At 38.4% G+C, this 25,402-nt stretch overlaps 1 protein-coding gene across 4 annotated transcripts in view; it reads right to left on the bottom strand.

Moving 5' to 3' along the window:
• Window positions 1–890: 890 nt before the first annotated feature.
• ERCC4 (ERCC excision repair 4, endonuclease catalytic subunit) overlaps window positions 891–25,402 on the bottom strand; it is a 31,067-nt gene continuing 6,555 nt past the window's right edge. Inside the window, exons 3-11 of one of the 4 annotated variants that reach the window (XM_073362379.2) lie at window positions 23,537–23,732; window positions 21,991–22,198; window positions 16,603–16,783; window positions 16,102–16,230; window positions 14,939–15,055; window positions 11,541–12,129; window positions 7,952–8,044; window positions 6,902–7,014; window positions 891–3,793 (exon numbers count right to left, since the gene is read on the bottom strand). In XM_073362379.2, the coding sequence (XP_073218480.1) occupies window positions 3,060–3,793; window positions 6,902–7,014; window positions 7,952–8,044; window positions 11,541–12,129; window positions 14,939–15,055; window positions 16,102–16,230; window positions 16,603–16,783; window positions 21,991–22,198; window positions 23,537–23,732 (2,360 nt within the window). In that variant the 3' untranslated portion in view covers window positions 891–3,059. Of the gene's footprint in view, window positions 5,747–6,901; window positions 7,015–7,951; window positions 8,045–11,540; window positions 12,130–14,938; window positions 15,056–16,101; window positions 16,231–16,602; window positions 16,784–21,990; window positions 22,199–23,536; window positions 23,733–25,402 lie in introns of all 4 variants that reach the window. The other 3 variants (XM_078854579.1, XM_073362382.2, XM_073362380.2) reach the window with 3 other exon arrangements.

The following is a 25,402-nucleotide window of genomic DNA, read 5'->3' as shown; positions in this document are numbered from 1 at the left end:
AGGGGCTTTGTCTGGACAGGAGAAAGGGTAGTGGGCTCCTTTAAGAACTCCCCCCTCCTTTATGGACTAGGAGGTGATGGCTCGGAAGTGGGTAGAAAGTATCACCTGGGGGCAGGGGAGTGCTAAGCCATTGGCCTCTGCATAGCTGGGGGAGGTTATATAAGCCTTGTCTCTCAGCCTGAGCCCCTCTAACACCTATACTGACTACGTACTTATTCCTTAGGGTTTCTGGTTCCCTGATAAACTGGATAGGGAAGTGGACTATGGAGAAGAAATCCCTCAAAGAAGCTGGTGAACAGGGTTAAGGCTTCTAATCTGGCAGAGTGAGGAGAGAACCCCCCTTTACCCACATATGAGGGGAGTGTGGTGGTGTCCCACCAATGGGCTGGGAACCAGCTGTGGAGGCCGGGGTGGGGGGCTGATAGCAGGAAATGATTAAGGAATCATGAAAAGCACTGTATGAGTGATTGCCAGTAGTTGCCAGATGAGTTAAATTAATAAAGCTGCAGTGTAATTAAACCACATCCCTTGCATCTTGTCTTTTTTCCTGTATGTCCAGGACAATGGTAAAAGAACTCACTGGTATAAGCTATGTCTTCACTAGAAAGATCTGTTAGGATAGCTTACCAGTAAACCAGTTCTAGAGACAAATCCTAAATCAGACTGTGGAAATAAGATTAAAACAGCCAGTTATTAGCTCATCTCCAACTGTCATATTCTTTTAGAAACATGTAATACATTGTCACCACTTCTAGATGTACATGATCTTCAAAAATGTGGAGAATTAGACGTCAGAGATCCCAAACTAAAGGCAAGTTTGACCATTGTAAGCGCACAACATAAATAGAAAAAAAGAAAAGGCACTGGTAAGAACAACTGCACCAAATTAATTCCTTTAAATGAACACATTTAATTAATTTGTGGGGAAATTACAGAATAAAATCTTCAGGGCATGTCTTAAAGATATGTCTAGACCTTAACACAACTGGGTCCTAAATGGGGTCTTCGGGCATAATTATGTTACAAATAATAAAGCTGTATCAATACTAAATGCTATTTTTCCTTAAAAAACACAGAAGTCCAGTACAAAGTAATGCTAAATTTACTCTATAGAAACAAAAAGCCACTTAAATATTTAGCAAATATTATACCTGCTTTACTGATACCACCTTTATTGTATCACTGTCAAAGTCACATTTTCATGCCCTTCACTTTCACCATGTGCAATTCTGAGAAACGTATGGGGGAGTTGATCCAGCTGACAGGCAGTACAACTAAAATGACAGTTCCTGTACTCCTTAGTGATCCAAACACACAACATACAGATGTGCATCCTGGTTTTGTTCCACTGTTTACTTTTCTGAAGGAGTCTGCAGGATAAACATTCATGACAGCCATAATCGTTATAAGATTAATAGACATGATTTTTCTTCTCTTACAATCACTTGTGTGATTTATAATTCTTAACAGCACCTACTTATGATTCCTGGCTTAAGAGCTTTACATTTAGCCATGAAGCAATATCTTTTTATACAAAGGGGAAAAGAGTTAGACTGTTAGGGTTCTAAAAAACTGAGAAAAGCAAGGAAACAGAGGATCACATTCCACACTTTCAAAAATCCTGGTGACCCCTGTAATAACTAGTCAAATGGGGTGACAAAAGCACAGCATTACAGCTGTAACTGCAAAGCTTTCGTTTTTGGTCTATTTCACCTAGAACCAAAACATATTTAATGCTGAATTTTGTTTTTGCTGAATAAAATTTTCCATTTGAAGGCCTGCAATAACTAGTACACTTAGTGAGTCCCTGAATGAAGCACTTAATGACAAATTCACAGGTAATTTAAATACTTATGTATGTACAGTAAACACTAAAAGACTGTGCACAGTAAAAATCATGAAGCCAAAAATGTCAAACTCACATACAGCAAATGTATACATTTTTCTGTACTGTAGTACATACAGGTTTCAAATCAGTGAATTGCTAAAAATATCTATTACTCTTAACTGGTACATACTCAAGATTTTGTAAATGTCAAGTATTAGTGCTTAGTGACTGGAAGCTGCATTTATCCCCAGGGGCAAAAGCAGGCTCTGATATGCAACTATCATTTCAAAGTTCAGCACAGAAAGTACCTCTTTTATAACAAGTGACACAGAAATTACTGCAGAGAAATTAGATTTCTACTCCTATTATGTGTTACCTAAAAATGCTAAAAGTCAGCTCTCAGGTGAAAAGTAGCAGCAGCACTGAATCTATGAATCTTGAATCTATCCATTCAAGGCACTCAAGTGCAAAGTATTAAGACATTTAATAGATGGCAGGTTTTAAAAACTGTTCACTTTTCAAGAAAACTTCACTTCTGAACAATAATTTTATATGCTACAAAAAAAATCCATTCATACAACAGAAAGACCAACAAACCCAAGAGAGTGCCACTTTTATGCAGTCATATTTCTGACCAAAACAGAAACTTCTGATAGGAAGGAGGACTGTCAAGTTAATGAGTCATCCACAGTATTTTTCTTTAAACATAGGCACAGAATTATGAGCATTTTAACAGCTGCCCAACTGTCAATGGGAGAGCTGTAATTTAGGGAATTCATATCATGTTGACAGAAAGGATAGTTTATGCATATCAAGGGAAAAAGCAACATACTATGCAAAATGGCACCCGTATTCCACCAATCTGAAATTTAACACATCTTCACTTATATAAGACAGTGTACATGTCTATAGCCAGTTTCTCTTATTTTAAGAAATTCTTCTTCATCCTTTAGCACGTGATTTTGGTAGGTCCTAGGACACCATTTAAAGCTGAACTACTCCAGAGTTGGCAAACACACTAGGAAGAATAAAATGATGCACTAATTAATGCTGTTTAAAGACAACTTGTCTTTTGTACATAAAACTTGTTTTCAGCAATAAAGACCTCGGGAATGTTGAAATATGGTGGAATGGCATTAACAGGACACAACTGTCTATACCAAGAGAAAAATTAATATCTAATAAACTTCACCAAAGTGCTTTTTAAGGGACATCAGTATGGCCTAATTAATCATCTTCTGGTTTTCCCTTGAGAAATGGCCTCTGCATAGGATATGTGAATGAAGTCATAAAGCTGCTTAGCATTGACAGCGTTGCCCAGAATTTCTGAGAGTTTGTCCTGTGAGAGAGTTACCAGCTCTGAAATGCTCTTAATGTGGTTCATTAAGATACGGCAATTTTTGGCATTTACACCTGGTATTTTTAATAAGAAATCCTGTGGTCCAGGGTTATACTTGTCTGACTCAGGAACAATTTCAGAATCTGCTGTAATGGCCATTGCTATTGCTGCATCAGGCTGTGGCCTGTTCTGTTTCAACTCCTCAAACAACTCAGCAGTGACATGGGGAGACGGACACCACAGGATACGTAACCTTGGGAAATGAAGAGTAAGAAGGGTGAGTTTAGAAGTAATATCGTTACTGGAAATCTCTTGATGTAGAGAGCCTCGTGAAGTGAGAGAGAAAGATTTGCTAGGGTCGAATTCAATCAGAAGAATTGGTCGCTTATAATAACGAGACATAGAAATGCATTGGGAATAGAGCCTCCCATTATTTAAGGAACCGATCAAATCACTGATACTCTTCCGCTCGATGCAGATATCAGGGGTGAGAATGTAATCTCCAACTTCCAAAGTAACAGGTTCAATGTCAATGCCACGACGATGAATCAGAGATGGAAGCTCACTGCGAAATTCTCGCATATCCACTATTATAGTTTGTTGAATGCTCTTCTGTTCCTGTCCACCTAATGAATAAACAATTTATAGTGAATCTCTTTCATAGGGTGACCTCTGATTCAGGTATTTTACATCTATATCTATAGATATATATTTACTGCTGTATTTTGCATAAGACCACACATTTAAAATTCTGCAAATACTTTTATAAAATCTCAATGTTCAGTGTATGTCATTTAATTAACAAATTAGAAAAATCCTACAACCCAATAGGTAGTATAGTTTGAATATTAGGGCACTAACATCACATCAGAGTGTTGGGGGTTTTTTTAAACCTCAAACTGAAAAAACACCTTAAGGATATTTTCATTGCTTTCATAATGGATGGATACCACCCCTTCACCCCAGAGATCCCAAGTTTAGTATGGGATTTACTATACCATTGAATCAGCCTATCACTAACTAAAAAACAAACTAGCATGCACCTACAAGACAAAGTTTTAAAATACAGCTGTATTGAGCATAGAACATAATTTACTAAGAAGGCCTTACAAGATCTGTGAGCCTTGTGAGAGGAATTTAAACTACAGTAAATGGCTATTGAGTAATTATGATTCAACTGACTGATAATGAGAATTTTAATCAATCTATAGACAAAAATCTATTTAAACACATTGGGCAAATGTAGGCAAAAAAAGTTGTAATCAAAGAAAATTATGCTTACCTTAAACTCTAAAAAGCAAGGAACATTGACAATTTAGTATGAAGCTGCTCATATTTACTCCCAACCGTCCGCTACCCAAATGGGATAGTTTACCTTATTATTGATGTATCTGGGCCTCTACATATTTGCAGGAGGACAGATCCCACCCTTGAATATAAACAAGTTTGGCTTAAGAGCTGGAATAGATGGGGCTGGGAAAGTTATAAGTGATGGAAAGCTAAGTGAAAGCAGCAAGTTTTAAGGAGGGATTTAAAAGATACAACCAATGTTGTTTGTCACACAAACTAAAGTTTCAGGTGTGGGTGGAGGGTGGTCAGTATTAAACTGAAAGTGGGAGGAGACAAATGGAGCATAATGGAGAACAGATTAGGTAGAACACATGGCAAGAGAGGAATGCTGAAGGAAATGAGAGCCAAGATGTAGGCAGGGGCCGAGGTGTAAAGATGATGGCAGGGGCAAAGATGAGAACAAGGAATTTGAATTTCTAAGGAAAGGAGAGAAAAAAAACAATGAAGAGATTGAAATAAGGACAAACAGTTCAGCGTGGCAGCAAAAAAAAATTGATTTTTTTTCTGCAATGTTTTGGATAGAAAGCTAAGAGACACATATTGAGGATGTATTATGTGTCTCTTCTCTGCTTTGTATCCAAAACACTGCAGCAAAAATCTCCTTCCTTTTGCAACCACTCTGACAATATTTCCCCTTTATTTGAATCCCTTCACTGGCTTCTTCTCTCCTTTGAAGAAACTATTTGTGGAACACCCAAAATTAATGAATACATTTGCTTTTGAGGATGAAAACTAAACCTTAATCTTCCATCAACAGAGCTGTCAGTTTGCACATTTTTTAGGTATTGGCTGAATTCTGTTTACCATAAGCAGAGTCCTTTCTACCAAGTTGTTGGATAATCATATTAGTTTTCCAATATATTTTTATCTTTCTAAATTCTAAGTAGTATATTCTGTGTTTAGTTTGCAAATGAAATCTACCCACTCTATAAATCAATGGGAATTCTGCACATCTATCAAAGGAACAGAAGGCCCTGACAGCCCAACTTTTCTGCTTTAAAAGGGCAGCATCACTTTAAACCCTCCCCCTTCATAAGTCTTCACACAGCAGGCATCATTCACTCTGAGATGAAATAAACAGGCCTCCTTACAGAGTCAGTTAATACAGCTACTTTATCAGCCAGAGGAGTTGGTGGTGTGAGCTGCACAGCAGTGCTTCCTGCCATCTTCCAAAGCTTATAGCACCGCTTCTGCAGCACTTCCAAACATTACTGGCCCACGCAACTAAACTTTCAGAAAAAAAAGAGATTTTTTTAATAAGCCAGTGCAGGACATTTAAGCCACAGACCTGGCTCTGCACACAAACTGGACCAAATTTAGTTCCAGAGCAAGTGAGTTCAACTCCCAATGAAAATAATGGGAATTGCACCCACTGCCAACAGAGCTGATTTTTGCCCTATGTATTTTTAAATGCTCTGACAGATATCTTGGAGCATTATGTCAGGCTCCGTACAAAAATCCTTTTAAATGGCACCCAAAGGTGTGCTAAGCACTTTATAGACACAGAATAAGATAGATTCTTGCCCTGAAATGCATGTGGTCTAAGCAGATAACACATTCACACAGGTGTTCGGAGAAACGATACAACACAAGATGACTATAAGTAAGAATTTGGTGACACTTTAATCCTATTCTAACTTGTTCCTTTTTTATCCTTATTAACTGATCTTTTAGATAGTTAACTCCTGCATGTCTTTTATAAATCTGAGCCTTTGATTAGTACCCTAACCGCCTTCCTACTGCTTAAAAAAAAAAAAAAAAAAAAAGCCAGCCTCTTACTGCAGCACATGTAGCCTTGCCTGAGGAGTCCACCCCTACACCTCTTTGTGTTCACTCTCCCCAGTGCCTTGACTTTCATAAAACAAATGCATCTTGCTCTTGTGGAAAGATATTGCTGTCACTCCCATTCTCTTTCTGTCTTAAAATCTCATAATGAGAGAGAAGGGACAAGTTCTTTTGCCCATTGAAATCAATTGGAGTTTTAGCTATTACTTTAACAGGTGAAGGATTGAACACTTATCAATCAATTTGAAACATTAAACCAACACACTGCAAGTCATGACATCTTCCCTCTAATCCAGGAGAGTAGGATGTGACTCTACAATACTCAGCAGCAAAGATGGTTAGATTTACTACATGACATTTCTACAGTGATCCAAGGTGCTCCATTTTCAGCTCTAAAGGGCAGGGTGCACTGATTCCGCAGCACTTCCTAGATTCTGAGGACAGAGATCTGCACTCAGATGCCAACATGTTACTGCTAGACCATTAAGAGCGTGCACGACAGATTTCTGAAATAACAGTATGCTAGATATTTCTGTCAAACACCTCTCATTATATAACCCAAAGACCTACAAGTAGCTCCAGGAATTGCTAAAACTCACCTGCTTTGCGTGTGTCAGTAGAAACAGTTGCAGAAGTAGAATCTCTTACTAGATCCAAGTTTGTTTCATCTCTGCCTTCTCTTTCCTCAGGGATAACCATGCTGGCCTTCTCTCTAAAGAATTATTAACAGAGGAATAGAAGCATTTGGAATTACTTGCATTATATTTCGTAGCTGGGTTTTCAAGGATAAAAATATGACAAATACTACAAAACATTTTCTATCCGGCAAAACAGCAACAGAGAACTCACACAGTTTAGGATTGCCTGCAAATCTGATCAGAATGACAATTTATTTTATCTTCCAGGTCATTAAGGACCAGATTCTGCTATCCATATTCAGCATGATTAATACTTTACTCTGTGAGGAGCCTCATCTGATTTGTGTGGGATTCCTCCTGGAATAAGGGACTAAACATGTGACATTAGCATAATATAGCCCTAAGTATCAGCACAAACATTGAACTCTGTGGTAGTGCTACACCATCCCAAAATAATTTAATGCTCTCTCCCTCCCATGAAACTACTATATAAAGCCATGAAGACCTGCACAAGTTTGCTCGGTATCTTGCAAAACTTACTATTCTGGAAACCAGGAACAAAATTTAAGATAGTTTCCCATACAATATTGGTACACAGCTGTGAATATCATCCAAAAGGCTGCTTGAGCCTGTCAAATTTCTGACTTTTTGGGCAAGCACATGTTTCAGAAAAGGACTGTGGAAGACTCTCTGATTAATGGCAAAGAGTCCGGTGGCACCTTATAGACTAACAGACGTATTGGAGCATAAGCTTTCGTGGGTGAATACCCACTTTGTCAGATGCAACCGATGAAGGTGCCATAGGACTCTTTGCCACTTTTACAGATCCAGACTAACACGGCTATCCTTCTGATCTCTGATTAATGTTGAAAAACTAGTAAAATTGGAAGGTTACACAGACATTTTACATAAATAAGAAAAAACCCCTATATTTAAGAAGTGGACATAAAAAAACAAAGAAACATGAAAGAGTTGATGTACTAGAAAGCTAGCAAGCCCGCTTTAAGTTACCGAATGAGTTTTTCAAAAGCTTCTTTTTCTTTTCTCAGCACAGTAAGATAGCGCTGTTCTTCTGTTGAACCTCCATATATAAGGAAATAAACCCTGTAGGTCAGGAAACAATGTACTTCAGGTCACAAAACACACAATTTTATCCTGAAACCAACATGAACATCAGTATTTGAGATAAGCAGTTTTAAGTGTTTGAAAAATAAATATTTGACTAAACATAGACTCCATTATTTACACTTCTACTAAAGTTAAACTGATCAAAATTCATCTGTTAGAGTTCTTCTATCCAAACGACTCCCCTTTCGCCAAAAGAAGGATAAGCGTTAAAAAAAAATTCTGGAATGCAACTGGAGTGGATGAAACAGTTCCCTGACCAGAGCTGGTTTACAAGACAAGCTAGTCCTTTTACAAAAAGGAGGAAATAAAAACTGAGAGGTCACGTCTTTCTTGCAGTTACATGCAGTCTTCTCAGAATAATGTTTATAAAATAAACGAACCGGTGGGAATACTTTAAAGAAAGCACTATGAAAGAAAAGAAATGTTATGAGAAAAACCAACAACTGAGATTTTAACTTCTCTGTAAAGGGAATTATCAGGTCCCCTTTTGCAGTAAGTGTCACATTCACCACAGCCATCATGTATTTTTCATAAACATACATGTGTGGACAAGTTAAGTTACTGTTCTATAAACATGCACACAAACAACTCATACGGATTCTACTGGAATACCTGTAATTAGTTTGAAATATTAATAAAACTATTAACAAATGTCTTCATCAGAGCAGTGTTCAATTTTTGCTGTATCAAAATTTCAGACAACTATGTCAGTTGATATTCTTCTGTACCTCTTCCAACAATGTGTGGGAAAAGCTATTGGTTCCTGCACTCATGTGCTATTTACTGCACCTGGCTTTCCTGCCCTCTCCTGAAAGATTGGGGTTGCATTATTTGATTGCATGCAACTCCACAAACAGGTGCAATAAATTGGATAATTAAAAATCAGATACATCAACTAATGGCTCAGCAGCTACACATTTACAATATCTTGTGATTTCTGCAATTTTAGGTACTCTTTTAACCTCACCTTCCCCAGTTGGACCTTAACTCAGTATTAGATATACATTACTTTCTCTATAAAACTGTTTTTTCAATTGCAATGTGTAGACATGTTTATATTTGTATATTGATTTAAAAATGACAAGCTATACTGCTAACTTTACAAATACCAGGTGAAATTTGAATTTTTATATAGCTGATAAGTGTGTTTTTCCAGCTAAGTATATAATTATAATCAATTACACAGAATATTTATCCTAAATTACATTAATGACACCACATTGATAGATTGTATCATATCATATTGATCTATCATATTGATTGTATTTATAGTAATTAATGTTGTAATTTAATTGTAATCCCTTATACATACCAGTACATAATGCTAGTGACTATGCTACTGTACTTCATCTCTAGTATGTAATGTATATTTAATGATTTAAGTGATTCTCATGCATTGCCATACATAGAAGAATACCTGTGAATCTAAGGGCTTGTCTACATGGGGAGTTCAGGAATAGCTATTTCTGATGAACTATTCCTGATTAATTTGGAAGTGGATTAAGATAATTCTGAATAAGCCATCTCATTCTAGAATAAGCGTGCTATGGAGTTAATCAGAAACAGTAAATCCTATTTAAATTCACACCCTACTTTATTCGCAAAAAGAAAAGGAGTACTTGTGGCACCTTAGAGACTAACCAATTTATTTGAGCATAAGCTTTCGTGAGCTACAGCTCACTTCATCGGATGCATACTGTGGAAAATGTAGAAGACCTTTTTATACACACAAAGCATGAAAAAATACCTTCCCCCACCCCACTCTCCTGCTGGTAATAGCTTATCTAAAGTGACCACTCTCCTTACAATGTGTATGATAATCAAGGTGGGCCACTTCCAGCACAAATCCAGGGTTTAACAAGAACGTCGGGGGGGGGGGTAGGAAAAACCAAGGGGAAATAGGTTACCTTGCATAATGACTTAGCCACTCCCAGTCTCTATTCAAGCCTAAGTTAATTGTATCCAATTTGCAAATGAATTCCAATTCAACAGTCTCTCGCTGGAGTCTGGATTTGAAGTTTTTTTGTTGTAATATCGCAACTTTCATGTCTGCGATATTACAACAAAAAACTTCAAATCCAGACTCCAGCAAGAGACTGTTGAATTGGAATTCATTTGCAAATTGGATACAATTAACTTAGGCTTGAATAGAGACTGGGAGTGGCTAAGTCATTATGCAAGGTAACCTATTTCCCCTTGGTTTTTCCTCCCCCCCCCCCCCCCCCCGACGTTCTTGTTAAACCCTGGATTTGTGCTGGAAATGGCCCACCTTGATTATCATACACATTGTAAGGAGAGTGATCACTTTAGATAAGCTATTACCAGCAGGAGAGTGGGGTGGCAGGAGGTATTTTTTCATGCTTTGTGTGTATAAAAAAAATCTTCTACACTTTCCACGGTATGCATCCGACGAAGTGAGCTGTAGCTCACGAAAGCTTATGCTCAAATAAATTGGTTAGTCTCCAAGGTGCCACAAGTACTCCTTTTCTTTTTGCGAATACAGACTAACACGGCTGTTACTCTGAAACCCTACTTTATTGCAGATTAACTTTCAGTAAATCATAGCCTAATCTTGCATGTGAGAAGTCAAGCAGTCATGCAAGTCAAGACTATTGCACTAGGCTCAAGAGGGCAGAGAGTTAGCACTGTGTTCAATTTTAACTTTTGCATTTCTTGATATTGCATTTAAGTTTGTATCCTCTATGCTATAATAAATGCAAGCTTTTGGTATTTTATCAATTTATCCAGAGTGTACAATTTACATGGAGCTATTTCCATTATCTCTCTTCCTCACTCCCTGCCATGTTCAAGATATATCCAAGTGTTGTTTTCTTGATGACATATTTGAAGTGTCATTAGCATTAGAAAACTTGAAGCAGAATGATCCTAATTTCCTAATCGTGTTTCCTGTACCTGTCCTAACAATATGTTTCTGAATAATCTGCCCAACAGCAGGGTTAGGCTTCAGGATGAGAGTAAAGAATAAACTCTTCAGAAGGAACATACGAGTATGAAAACAGAGGAATTTTGTTGAGAGAGAATTTAGCAAACTCCCTTTGGATGTACAGCTAACATGAAATGTTTTATACATACCTAGTATTAAACCTCCCCTACACCACCCAAGAAGAATAACCACAAGACTAAATGGGAAGTCTCTAAAGCAGGGTACAATATATGTAATTGATTTCTGATGTATTGATAAATTGTTAAGGGGGTTTAACATCCACTGGAGAAATAAAATTATATATATTTTTTTAAAGGAGGGTAAATTACAGTCTACATGTTTTTGTATTTTTAAACTGAAAAAGAGACAGATTAGGAATCAGATAGAGGAAAACTAAATAAAGCCATTAATTGATTTTCTGGGTTAACTTCCAAAATACCTCAACAATGAACATTTTGTTTTTGGTTTTGATTTTTTAAAGAGCTAAAATTAGAGCAACTGCATTCTGTTATTACCAAGTCAACTTGCCTCAAGGGATTCCCAGGCCTGCTTGCCTTGTAGATTTCCAGCTGCCGAACAAAAGTTAGTTCTGCATCATATAGCACTACATATCTTGGTTCCACTTCATGCAATACCCGAGTGAGAGCATAGGGGTCACTACAACCCTGCAAAGGATGAAGAATAGTTAGCGGGGTTTTGAAGATACCATAATAAGCATCTGATGCTAAGTTTAGATGGAAATCTTCAGGTTTGGTTTCTTCTATATTGATTTCTTCACTGCTGCTTGATTCCTTATAGCCCTCCATCTCCTCTCCTATGTTTTCCTCCTCTGTTTTTCCCATCATTTGGGTTAGAGTCAAGTCTTGTTTCTTCATGATTTTGTTTTGTTTTGAGGAGACATGTACTTTGGCTTTTTTGGTTTGAGGTCCTTTGGCCGATCTGGCATTTCCTTTGGATTTGACAGCTTTTCTATCCTTAATCCATGCTTCTCCAGCTCTTTCATCCTTCCCAAAACTTTTGTTATAGAGCCTCATTAAAAGTGCCTCTGCTCCAGCAATAATATACTCTCTCAGTTGTGCACAAGTTCGGTCATCACTGGCACAAATAAGCACTTGCCCTGCAGTCAAAAAATAATATTATGTTTATAACTTGTTATACTGGACTTTTTTATATCCAATTACAAGAATCCTCTTGGGCAGAGATATAAATTGTTTTAAAATGATCTCAGGAGTACACTTGCCAAATGTCTTTACACTTTTTACTAGTAGTTGCTCTGGAATTTTGGGGACAGTCTAAATTACATGATTTTTTGTTTTGAACTGAACAAAAATCAAAGCACAGAAAGTCAATGAAAGTTCATGGTTCTTTACTCCTAAACTGTCAGAATCAGAAATATTTTTCTTCTGACCAATTGAAATGAGACAGATGTAGCATATATTGTAACTTTTTTTTTGCACCACGGAATGAAATGAAAAACAACACATTAACTGAACCTGTTCTAATTTGCAACCGTTTCCATCCGCATTAATGAGCCCAGAACATACAAAAGCGCATAATGCTATTGCTGTTTGAAGTCTTTGACTGACTCTCTTTTTGCAGACTGAAGCTTCCTCACAAGCTGGTTCAGGTGGACTCCGACCTCAAAAGAGGGGGGGGGGGCAGCTGATGCTACCCTAAGAGGGGAGAAAAGAGCATTTGTGCCCCCTCATTGTTTCCCAATAGAATTTGGTACAGTTTAGGGGAAGAATACCCTGAGAAAGAGGCGAGACAGTAAAGGAGCTAGTCAGAAGCAACTATTGCCATCCCCACAATCCAGCACCTACAGCACTTGGAGTGTAGAGGGGTGCCAAGTAGGGTGTCGCACTCTCACACTGGTCCAAGCTTCACAAGCTGGAATGAGTTGTACCTCAACTCCACCAGATTTTAAACCCACTTCAAGATCATGGTGTCCTCCCAAACCTAGAAAGGTAGCTATACTCCTAGGAAGTGCAAGTGGGTCACACTCTTGTGTAGCTCCTATGGCTTATTTATTGAAGGGGAGCTCTACTTGTCCAGTGTTTAAAAGTTCTGTAGAACTTCCTCTTCAGAAGGCTGGAGTATGTACAACCACCACAGGCTTACAAATAAGGTATACTAATTGTCATGGTAATTGACATGACCATGTAACAATAGACAAATACAGTTATTTAAAAGTTTCTAGTTGTTTTCATGGTGGTACTATGGGGGCAGAGTTAAGGGTGCTTGGGTGTCCTTAACTGAGTACTGGCATCACTTGAATGTTTGGATCTGGATTTTTTTAGGATAAAGTGGAAAATTAATGTTGAATTTCCAGGATAATGTTTGTCTCTTTTTATTTTTTTTATTGAGAAAGCTATTTTCAAGGATTTTTGGGATGAAGTTAGAGTCATTAATCCCTAAATACAGGTTAATTAAGTGCTTTGTTTGGGAAAAGTTATTTTCCATGTATGGCTTAATCCTATATCCTCTACTTCACACTTGGCAATAAAGAGGAGAGGAATGATTTCACCTCAGGAACCTGTGTCAGGACCAGTTTTTATTAGCTGTACCCTCTTTGAAATATAGATATGATTGTATTCAAGAGACTTAATTAACTTTGCAGAGACTACACACCTACTCCATCCCTTCATTGATATTTCACTATATACAAACTATTAGAGGGGTCTAAGCAAAGAGTCAGCCTATCCAGGAAATATCTTAATCTAGGTAGATTATGGGTGGGATTTATAAAAGCACATGTTCCATTAAAACTCAATGGACCTTGTGCTGCTAAATCACTTGGGTTATGTTTATATGACAGACTTCTACTAATATAACTGTGTCATTCAGGGGCTCAAAGAGGTGTGAGCCCTAACCCGACTTTCGCCAGCACAGCTATGTCGTAGCATAGAGGCAATTATACCAGCAAAACTGTGCTTTTACCAGGATAGCTTTTTTCCACTTGGGCAGGCGTTTATACTATATCATTACAAACCACTCCTTTGCTGGTATAGCAGTATCCACACTACGACCACTTTACTGGTATAGTATATCAGCATTCCTATCCTGGCAAAACACTCCTTCAGTAGACACATCTGCAATGGTGCTACCTCTAGAATCTAGTTGACTAGGAATATAGGCTCCTAATCTGTTTCACTTCACAGATGTCTCTAATCAGAAACCATAAGAAATGAGTGAAGGTGGTGGTGATGGGAGGAGAAGACAGTCGTGGTAAAAATATTAATAGTCTGTACTGTTTTATCCACTTGACTACCATATCTATGTTTGGTTGGCTTAAGAGATTTTTTTTAAGGCAGGCATGCTCCCAACTTGTAGGTATTTCCACAAGTTAGAGTCCCTGTGTGCATTCTCAGACTCCTCCAGGTGATACTGCATAGGGTTGCTCCTTAAAGTACTGTGTGGCAAAAAGGAGTGGAAAAGGGCCTCACAGGGAGCAGAGAGCATCCCTACCAGGTCAAACAAGGCAGAAGAAAGGAAAGATCGGGGGAAGCCATCAGGGCTAGTGGGGCATGGGGAAAAGAGGCATATCAGAAAGGAAACAAGAATAAGAAAATGGACAGTGAAAAGATAAGATGGTGGCAACCATGGCACCAGGGGACAGAGTGGGAGAAAGCTAGAATACCCACGAGCCAATCATAAAGGAATAGTCAACACAAAATGTTGGTTGCAACACTGATTTTAAGTTATGGACTTTCATGTGTTAATGTGTTCAAAAGCACATTTCAAGCTCATAAATTTACAGTGCTTTCAAAAGCTCAGGCCTTTTTATTTTACACAGAACTTCTCTCTCAAATTCATAAATATTACACATCTAGTACTTTGGTATGATATATTTCAGAAACATGATTTCAGTTCTGTTCTCTTAAAAGAAAGATTAACCAAATGAGAAACATTTAGTACTCTCTCACCTGGCCCACCAAGATCCTCACTGTTCTTGTTCTCGTTCTCAGATTCAATCTCTTTCAATACTTCTCTTAAGGCCTCCCACTTTGGGTTGCTTTCTAAGACCAATTCCCTTTTCAGTTCTGAAATACAATAAAGGAGAATTAATTTAATATAGCAGCTTTCACAGTCAACATACTCCTAAGAGCTTCAAAATAATGGGTTAGATGCTGATAATGTAATGGCTCTTGGCAAATTCAACAACAGCCCACATTTGCAACTTGTTATGCTGGGGGAGGGAGGAAGGCAATAGCTATCACATAAACCTATTTATAGATAGGGACAAATGGTATTTTGAAGCAAAGATAAACATTCATATTTTACTTGTTTAATTTAAAAACTCTTAATTATAAGATTGTTTTTATAACTGTGACTATACACACACTTATATAAAATGAAAATAACATCAGACTAATATTAAACTAAACACTCTAGTGGCTCAAGAACAATTCTACAGGACCTCCACCGGTGACCTGCTGTGCAACCTGGGCAAGTCACTTTACCTCTCTGTACCTTTGCTTCCCCTCCTATTCTTTGTCTTGTCTTGTCTATTGTAAGCTCTCTGGAGCTAGGACTATATCTCAATGTGTTAGACAGCACCTAGCACAACAGGGTCCTGATCTCAGTTGGGGTATCTAGGAGATACTGTAATACAAATGTACAGAACATTAGAAACAGCATAGTTTTGTAAACTGAACTAACAAACCAGTGAATTCATGCCTTCTTTCTGAAGTTATGAGCCCATCTTTTTAAGTGTACCAGACTAAGAACTTTTGATTTATATTTTGGATTTATAATTAGCAACAGCAGATAGTCCTGCATGGAGTAAATTCACACTTCTAGGTAGTCGGCGTGTGCTTTGCCCCTAGAACTCCTTACAAACCACTCATGGTACCTAACACCTATATAAGGCTTTGCAGTGGTACATCACAAAATACTTTAAAAAGAGGCTAAAGCACCACTATCCCCCTTTTACAGATGGGAATCTGACATTTAGAGATGAAGTAACTTGGCTGAAGAAGATTTTTTGAAGGGATCTTTTAGTAAACATACTTCAGAATAAAGACAAATTCACTGAATCTGAGTTTTTGGTCCACAAAGAAGTCAGCGTTAGAAATGCTCACAATACCTTTTCCCTCTTTAATATCCATTTTTTCAGATACTTTGCTTTTCTTACTTATTTTGTCATCTGAAATGCGATAAACTCTCGCTCGAGCATTTACAAACATTGAAGTACTAGAGTCAAGAAATAGCCATCCTAAAGGTGGAGGAAGACAATATTAATAGTCAATTAGGTATTTGCAACATGCCCACTTCAACCCCCTCAAAAAAAAGAAAGCCCCAAATCTTCCATCTGAAACAGTTGTCCTACATGCTTGTTATATAATTACTGCTTTGCAAGATACACAAATGCAAGTTTCTGATATTTTATACATTAAGTAACAGCAGTTAAGTGGGAGGGTGAAAGCATTAACTATCAATAAAACCTCCATCCTTATGGCTAAGTACATAAGCTTAATTAGAAACCTTAGTATGGCTAGTACAGGTTTTTGATTATTCAAAAAAATAAAAAATAAAAAATCAAGGTTTCACTCATGTATTCACTTCTAGAATGTTATTCACCTCATACCTGAATTCTGACCAAATGCTTTTTCAGTTGCTCTCAATGACTCCACAAGGTTAAGAAAGGTGACACAATCATACTGAGTTAGATACTGTAGCAAAGTACGTAATATCTTCAAATCCTGAACCAAAGATTTGGTCTTAGCTCCAAGTTGGTGCCAAAGAGGATCTAAATAGTGACGAATTGTCTAGAAATATAAATGGGAAAGTTAAGTGTTGCAAACACAATGCATCAGTAGAGCCTCATGAAACTTTTTAAAAAATTATTTTGTTTTATTTTTCAGGAATTTCTTGTTCATTCTTCCCTCCCCTCCTCCCCCACAGCTTGAGGCCATGGGGAGGGTGTATGGTTCAGCCCCCCAGGGGTGTGGGAGGCCCTGGAGTGTGTTTGGTTCTTGCCCCAGGAGGGAGGGGAGACCCTGGGGATATGCGTGTTGATTCCTGCCTCTGTGGTGTAGAGACCCTTGAGGGGGTGGTTGTAGAGCAAGCCTATCCCCCACTCACCCTGGAACAGTGGTACCTCTATTGTGGGGATCGGACTGGCATCCTGCTCCAGGTGTTGTTACCTGTAAAACGGGATAGCAGCACCACTCACTCAAATTTGGCATGACTGCCCTTTTGTCATGATGATAGAAGGGTGGCCAGGCCAAACCCAAGTGGTGCTGTGGACAAGCACACAAGGTCGCAATGCCTGGAGCCGGGAGCTGTGCTCAGCCCTACAGGACAGGAGCTGCCACTGCGGGGTAAATTTTTCATTTTATTTTGTTTTAATCTTTGTTTTATTTTGTGTTATTTTACATGGCGAGCGGGGGAGGTCCCAGACAACTGGAAAAAGGCTAATGTAGTGCCCATCTTTAAAAAAGGGAAGGAGGAGGATCCGGGGAACTACAGGCCAGTCAGCCTCACCTCAGCTTTAGCAAAGCTTTTGACACGGTCTCCCACAGTATTCTTGTCAGCAAGTTAAGGAAGTATGGGCTGGATGAATGCACTACAAGGTGGGTACAAAGCTGGCTAGATTGTCGGGCTCAACGGGTAGTGATCAATGGCTCCATATCTAGTTGGCAGCCGGTATCAAGTGGAGTACCCCAAGGGTCGGTCCTGGGGCCGGTTTTGTTCAATATCTTCATAAATGATCTGGAGGATGGTGTGGATTGCACTCTCAGCAAATTTGCGGATGATACTAAACTGGGAGGAGTGGTAGATACGCTGGAGGGGAGGGATAGGATACAGAAAGACCCAGACAAATTGGAGGATTGGGCCAAAAGAAATCTGATGAGGTTCAATAAGGATAAGTGCAGGGTCCTGCACTTAGGACGGAAGAACCCAATGCACAGCTACAGAGTAGGGACCGAATGGCTAGGCAGCAGTTCTGCGGAAAAGGACCTAGGGGTGACAGTGGACGAGAAGCTGGATCTGAGTCAGCAGTGTGCCCTTGTTGCCAAGAAGGCCAATGGCATTTTGGGATGTATAAGTAGGGGCATAGCGAGCAGATCGAGGGACGTGATCATTCCCCTCTATTCGACATTGGTGAGGCCTCATCTGGAGTACTGTGTCTAGTTTTGGGCCCGACGCTACAAGAAGGATGTGAAAAAATTGGAAAACGTCCTGTGGAGAGCAACAAAAATGATTAGGAGGAGAGGCTGAGGGAACTGGGATTGCTTAGTCTGCAGAAGAGAAGAATGAGGGGGGATTTGATAGCTGCTTTCAACTACCTGAAAGGGGGTTCCAAAGAGGATGGATCTAGACTGTTCTCAGTGGTAACAGATGACAGAACGAGAAGCAATGGTCTCAAGTTGCAGTGGGGGAGGTTTAGGTTGGATATTAGGAAAAACTTTTTCACTAGGAGGGTGGTGAAGCACTGGAATGCGTTACCTAGGAGGTGGTGGAATCTCCTTCCTCTGAAGTTTTTAAGGTCAGGCTTGACAAAGCCCTGGCTGGGATGATTTAGTTGGGGATTGGTCCTGCTTTGAGCAGGGGGATGGACTAGATGACCTCCTGAGGTCCCTTATGTCCCTTCCAACCCTGGTATTCTATGATCTGCAAAAAACCACAGAGCGCTACACATCAGCCCCTTTTCTTTGTAAAAGATTTAGGGCCTGAATCAATGTCCACTGAATGTTTCTACTGACTTTCATTGAGATTAAACTAGCTAGAGATATAAAGGGTAACAAGAAAAAATTCTATAAATACATTAGAAGCAAGAGGAAGACCAAGGACAAGGTAGGCCCATTATTCAAGGGGAGGAGATGGGAGGAACAACAACGGAAAACGTAGAAAGGGCAGAAGTGCTAAATGACTTTTTTGTTTCTGTTTTCACCAAAAAATTTAGTAGCAATTGAGCATCTAACTTAATGAATGCCAGTGAAAATGAGGTACGATCAGAGGCTAAAATAGGGAAAGAACAAGTGGAAAATTACTTAGACAAGTTAGATGTTTTCAAGTCACCATGGCCTGATGAAATATATCCTAGAATACTAAGCGGCTGACTGAGGAAATCTGAGCCATTAGTGATTATCTTTGAAAAGTCATGGAAGATGGGTGAGTTTCCAGAGGACTGAAAAAGGGCAAATATAGTGCCAATGTATAAAAAGGGGAATAAGGACAACCCAGGGAATTACAGACCAGTCAGCTTAACTTCAGGACCCGGAAAGATAAAGGAGCTAATATTTAAGCAGCAATCTGCAGACACCTAGAAGATAGTAAGATGATAAGTAACAGTCAGCATGGATTTGTCAAGAACAAATCATGTCAAACCAAATTAACAGCTTCTTTGACAGGGTAACAAGCTTTGTGGATAGAGGGGAAGAGGTAGCTGTCATATATCTTGTCTTTAGTAAGGCTTTTGATAAAGTCTCGCATGACCTTTTCTCATAAACAAATTAGGGAAATACAACCAAGATAAAGCTAGTATAAAATGGGTGCACAACTGGTTGGAAAACCATTCCTAGAGAGTAGTTATCAGTGGTTCACAATCAAGCTGGAAGGACATATCCAGTGGGGTCCCGTAGAGATCAGTTCTGGGTCCAGTTCTGTTCAATATCTTCATCAATGATTTAGATAATGGCATAAAGGGTACACCTATAAAATTTGCAGATGACAGCAAGCTGGGAGGGGTTGGAAGTGCTTTGGAGGGTAGGATTACAATTCAAAATGATCTGGACAAACTGGAGAAATGGTCTGAAGTAAATAGGATGGAATTCAATAAGGACAAATGCAAAGTACTCCACTTAGGAAGGGAAAATCAGTTGCACACATACAAAATGGGAAATGACTGCCTAGGAAGTAGTACTCTGGAAAGGGATCTGCGGGTCATAGTGGATCACAAGCTAAATATAAGTCAACGCTAACAGTGTTGCAAAAAAAAGCAAACATCATTCTGGGCTGTATCAGCAGGAGTGTTGTAAGCAAGGCACAAGAAGTAATTCTTCTGCTCTACTCCATGCTGATTAGGCCTTACTTAGGAGTATTGTGTCCAGTTCTGGGTGCCACATTTCAGGAAAGATGTGGACAAATTTGAGACAGTCTAGAGAAGAGCAACAAAAATGACTGAGATCTAGAAAACATAACTTATAAGGGAAGACTGAAAAGATTGGGTTTGTTTAGTCTGGGGAAGAGAAGACTGAGGGAGGAACATGAGAACAGTTTTCAAGTACATAAAAGGTTGTTACAAGGAAGAGGAGGGAGAAAAATTGCTCTCTTTAACCTCTGAGGATAGGACAAGAAGCAATGGGCTTATATTGCAGCAACAGCAATTCAGGTTGGACATTAGGAAAAACTTCCCAATTGTCAGTGTGGTTAAGCACTGGAATAAACTGCTGAGGGAGGTTCTGAAACCTCCATCATTGGAGATTTTTAAGAGCAAGTTAGACAGAGAGCTGTCAGGGATGGGCTAGATAATACTTAATCCTGTCTTGAGTGCCCGGGACTGGACTAGAAGATCTCTCAAGGTCCCTTCCACTCCTACAATTCTATGATTTTATAGGCATTGTATCAGGCCCACAGTGTGCAGGTACAGGTACCATTACAAGTGTACAGAACAAACACGTTATAACAAACACATTATAGTTACTTTGCCAAAAGTACCCAAATAAAAACGTATTTAATAGTTATAATATTTACAGTAAGTAAACCAGTATCTTGGAAATGTAGTGAAATATATGCGCTTTTATATAAAACATAACTGAACAATTAACAGATATCTGCCTCCTCTACTGCATTAAGTGTAGATTTTTCCTTGAAATAAACCACAGCTGCTGGGAGAAGGAAAGAGACAAACATACCTATTTAATTTCACTTGAGCTGCCCTGTGGCCTTAGTATTCAGTACACTTTATTCAGTGAAAGAAGAAAGCACCATAATATCATCTTATTCTCATAACAGACGAGCACCCTAGAGATGGGCAATTTTGGTATTTTTATAAAACAAAAACATTTTCTACAAAAAGCCAGAAAGCCTAATGTTAACATAAAAACAGAGATAATGAATGTAAGTAAGCTGTGTCACAAAGTGAATATTGAAGTATGTGGTTGTACTCTGCAAAAGTACATCAACCAAGTTGCAGCTTTACTACGAATGGCAATATAAAACATGGTTAATGACATACAGCAACTCGATACAAAACAAATACACCATGGTATATGCTGCTTTCCATGCATAGGAAGAGATCCTACTAAAAAGAACATGAGCATGCTGTCAAGAAAGAAATACTGTATACATTATCATCTCTTTAATATTAAGGACATATTCTGAGCAGAAACTGTACAGCCATCTTAAATCTTTAAAATGCTATTATGACACAGTGAGTAAGGTCATATATTTTATTAAACCAAATTCTGTTGGTAAGAAAGACAAGCTTTTGAGCTCTTCCACCTTGTCTCTCTAATATCCTGGGACCAACACAACTACAACATGGCATACATTAGTACACAGTAACAGATGGTAATTATAAATCTTATTTTCCCATTCGATATAGCTAACTACAAAAAATAAGGAATTAAACATAATAAAGAAGACTAAGTAGCTAAGCTACATAGAAATAATTTAGCCTTTACAATGTTAAAAATTGCCCCATTATTATTATTATTTGTATTACCATAGCCATAGTTATGGAGCAGGACCCCACTGTGCTAAGTGCTGTACAAACATAGACCAAAAAGACGGTCCCTGCCCCAAAGAGATTACTATCTAATTTTACAGTGGCAACTACACACAATCAACACTACAGATTACTACAATTCTCAGTTTACAATGGCAATGAGCATGCTGAAGGTGAGGTTTCAAATTGCTTCTACTTATTTTTTGGAATTATAACAGTACATTATTGTACAGAATGCTAACTAGTAAAATGACCTGCATTCTTCACAATTACATCATAGCAAACAAAAACAAAATTTACCTTGTCAAAAGGTTTTCCAATAGCATTTTCTAATGATAAGTCTTCTACTTCAAGAGCTGGGTTATAGCGTTTGAGTTCTCTCAGACACACATTCAGGATGTCCAGTATAGAGGTCTGGATAGTGAGCATGGCAGGGGTCATGGATACATGTATTTCCACCACTTCAGGTTTGTGTTTCTCTAAAAATGAATTCACCGCTATATGAAACCTAGGGAGAAAATAGCTTATGAAGATTTATATGAGCAGTATAGAACCCTTACAGCCTTAGTGCCACAATTATTTAATACATTCACATAAAATGAGGTTTAGAATCAGTGTAAGTTAAACCACTAAGCTAACTGAAAAGTGCAGTGTGTTCTATAGAAATGAGGGTAGTTGCCAGTGTGTACGATCAGCCTCAAGAAACTATTTATGCTTTGATCACACCTGTATTAGTCCTTGTCAATTATCCATAGAATAACAAAGCTCATACACATAAGGAGATGGAGAATTACAATATTATATACTAGAACCCCATTTATCCGGTCTAATTGGGACTGGGGCCAGATCAGATAATCAAAACTCCAGATAAACTGGAGAATGGGAAAATGCAATGCTGCAGCACCATCTATGGGCTACAGGAGCAATCACCCACTTATGACCCTGGAGTCCTGGTTGGTTGGTAAATACGGAGAGCTGGTTAAGGGTGAGTCAGATAAACGTGGTTGTATTGTATTCCACAGAATAACCATGGATGGGCCAAATCCTGCAGTCCAGTGGAAAGGAAAAATTCCATATAACAGGCAGAATAGGGTATCTAAATCCGGTGTAGCCCAAGAATCCACCAATAAATCCTGTAGACCCCCCAGCCCTCCATACAAGTATCAGGACCCCTTTATAATGCTCCTCTCGGCTATTCTATACCCCATTACATACACGGGAATTAATGTTGATAATGGAGTACGACATGTGGAGCAGTAGCTCGTCTTGTCTGCTCCCTCTAAACTTAAGTGCACATCTTCCTGACCCACAGAATCCCCAACTTGTACAGGGGATTTCATGATTTAGAAGCAAGAAAGCATTGTGCACATCCACTGTTCACCCTTTCCTACCCCAATTAAGCCCACTTTTGCTCCCTTCTACAACTAAAACAAAAGCTTCTGAAGATACTGCGTACAGTGGCATGTGACAGATCAAAGAAGGAAAAGGTGAGTGGGCTAAAGAAACAGTAAGTGGGGTACAAAAGATGACTTTCCTATCCAATGGAAAAAAATTTCCCTGCATTTTCCATGTTCATTGTCTCAACTGGAGTAAGACAAGAGATTTCAATCCTGTTCCAGGCTTTGCTCTAACTCACTATGAGACCTAAGGCAAATCAAACTCTGTGCCTTAGTTTCCATCAGTCAGATGCAGATATTCTTCAGACTTTATATACACATTTAAAAGAAGATCTTAGCTTTTGATTTAAACCGCGATGTTGAAGACATAAACCTATGAAAAACCACCACAATCCAAAAAATAAGACTCAATTAATAAAAATACATTGTGAAGTAGCAAGGCATCTTACCTTGGCCACAGATAAAGTTTCCGTACAAAGAGATTTCTCATCACTCTTTCCACATGACAAAAGCCAGTATCAAAGGCAATGGCATTGTCTGTAAAGGCTTTGATGAACCCTTTCTTGTTCTTCTGGCGAAAGAGTCGCAAGATAAATGCTTCCTGACAAGATTCAATGATTCTGTGTGCTTTGTATACCAAAATACCTGGCAGAATAAGAGGTTTTCAAGTTACACAAATGGGGAGAAAAAAAAAAGTTAAAATATTGGGTCTATTTTTTCCACAAGAATGCTTTATTCTTTTAATGTTTTGCCAATTAAACAGCAATAGGAATTTAAATCTTCTGTCATATGCTGCAAATATGGAATCATGTAGGACCAGTCGAAACAGTTCTCAAGCCCCACAGAACACCCCCCTCCTCCTGAACACTATAGCTGTGTTAATGAGGCATCTTTAGACAAAAAATACTTCTACTTAAATGGAAAGGAGACAAAGAAGGAAAACAATAGGGCTTAATTTGGATTCTTAGTTGCATTAGAAAATTCTAGAAGTTATCCTAAGAATTTAAAATGTTGGTAAAATTAGAAGTTAACACAGTATTATCACACTGCAGTGTAGGGATTTTAAAGATCACATTATTAATTTATCTACAAAAAGGTTGTAACCTACAGAACTGAAACACCTGATGACATTTTGTTCATGATGAAAGAACCCCTTAAGACATTTCTTTAGCATATATTTTATGATTTTCATAGATTTTTAATGGCAGAAGGAATCACTATGATTCTAGTCTGTTTCCTGCAAAATATAGGCCATAGAATTTCACCAAGGCAATGTCTACGTGAAGTGAGCTGTAGCTCACGAAAGCTTATGCTCAAATAAATTTGTTAGTCTCTCAGGTGCCACAAGTACTCCTTTTCTTTTTGTGAATACAGACTAACACGGCTGCTACTCTGAAACCAAAAAAGGTGTATTTCTAACAATTGTTAAAATGCTAGGGTAGACAAGGCAAGTTGTACTTTTAACATGTATTAGGTGGTTGAGGTAAACCATACGGATGAGCCTAGGGATTACCTCACCCAGATAAAACTAGTTGAAACTACAGTTTGCCTTGTCTGCACTAGAATTTAAACCCATTATTTAACACACATTAAAAAGTATTTTTTCCTAGCGAAGACAGGCTGGTTAAGCTACAGCATCTCTTTTAGAAAGACATCTAAATCTTGGTTTAAGGACTTCAAACTCCAGTGAATCCATCATATCCCTAGGTAAGTTGTTCTAATGATTAATCACCTTCCTGTTAAAAAAATTGCATCTTTATTTCTAGTCTGAGTTTGACTAGCTTCAGCTTCCAGCCATTGATCTTGTTATGCCTTTGTACGATTACATTAAGTTTTCACACTTCTAATAATTCTTCTAGTACTTTTCTGAACTCCTTCCAATTTTTCAACTTCCTTTGCAAAGTGTGGGCCCCAGAACTGACAGTATTTTAGTAACAGTCTCACTAATGTTGTACATAACAGTGATTACACCACTCACCTACTTTTATTCCATATTCCTCTGCTTAAATATGCAAGGATCACATTTACTCTCTTCCATTACCATGTCGCATTGGAAGCTTATGTTCAGTTGGTTATCCACCATGATCCTGAATTCTTTTTGAGTCACTGCATTTCAAAATAGAGTGCCCCCAATCTTATAAGTGTGACCTACATTCTTGGTTCCTGAATATGTGACTTTGCATTTAGCTATATTAAAATGCATGGGCTCATTTGAACAACATCTTACACTGTGATCCAGATCACCCTGCAGATCTGACTTGTGCTCATTATTTACCACTCCACCAATTTGTGTTATTTGCAAACTTTATCAGTAA

The sequence above is a fragment of the Lepidochelys kempii genome, chromosome 10, assembly GCF_965140285.1.
Source record: "Lepidochelys kempii isolate rLepKem1 chromosome 10, rLepKem1.hap1, whole genome shotgun sequence".
Classification (NCBI taxonomy): Eukaryota; Metazoa; Chordata; order Testudines; family Cheloniidae; genus Lepidochelys; species Lepidochelys kempii.
The sequence above is the reverse complement of the archived record's forward strand: the minus strand, read 5'-3'. Positions and strand labels throughout refer to the sequence as shown.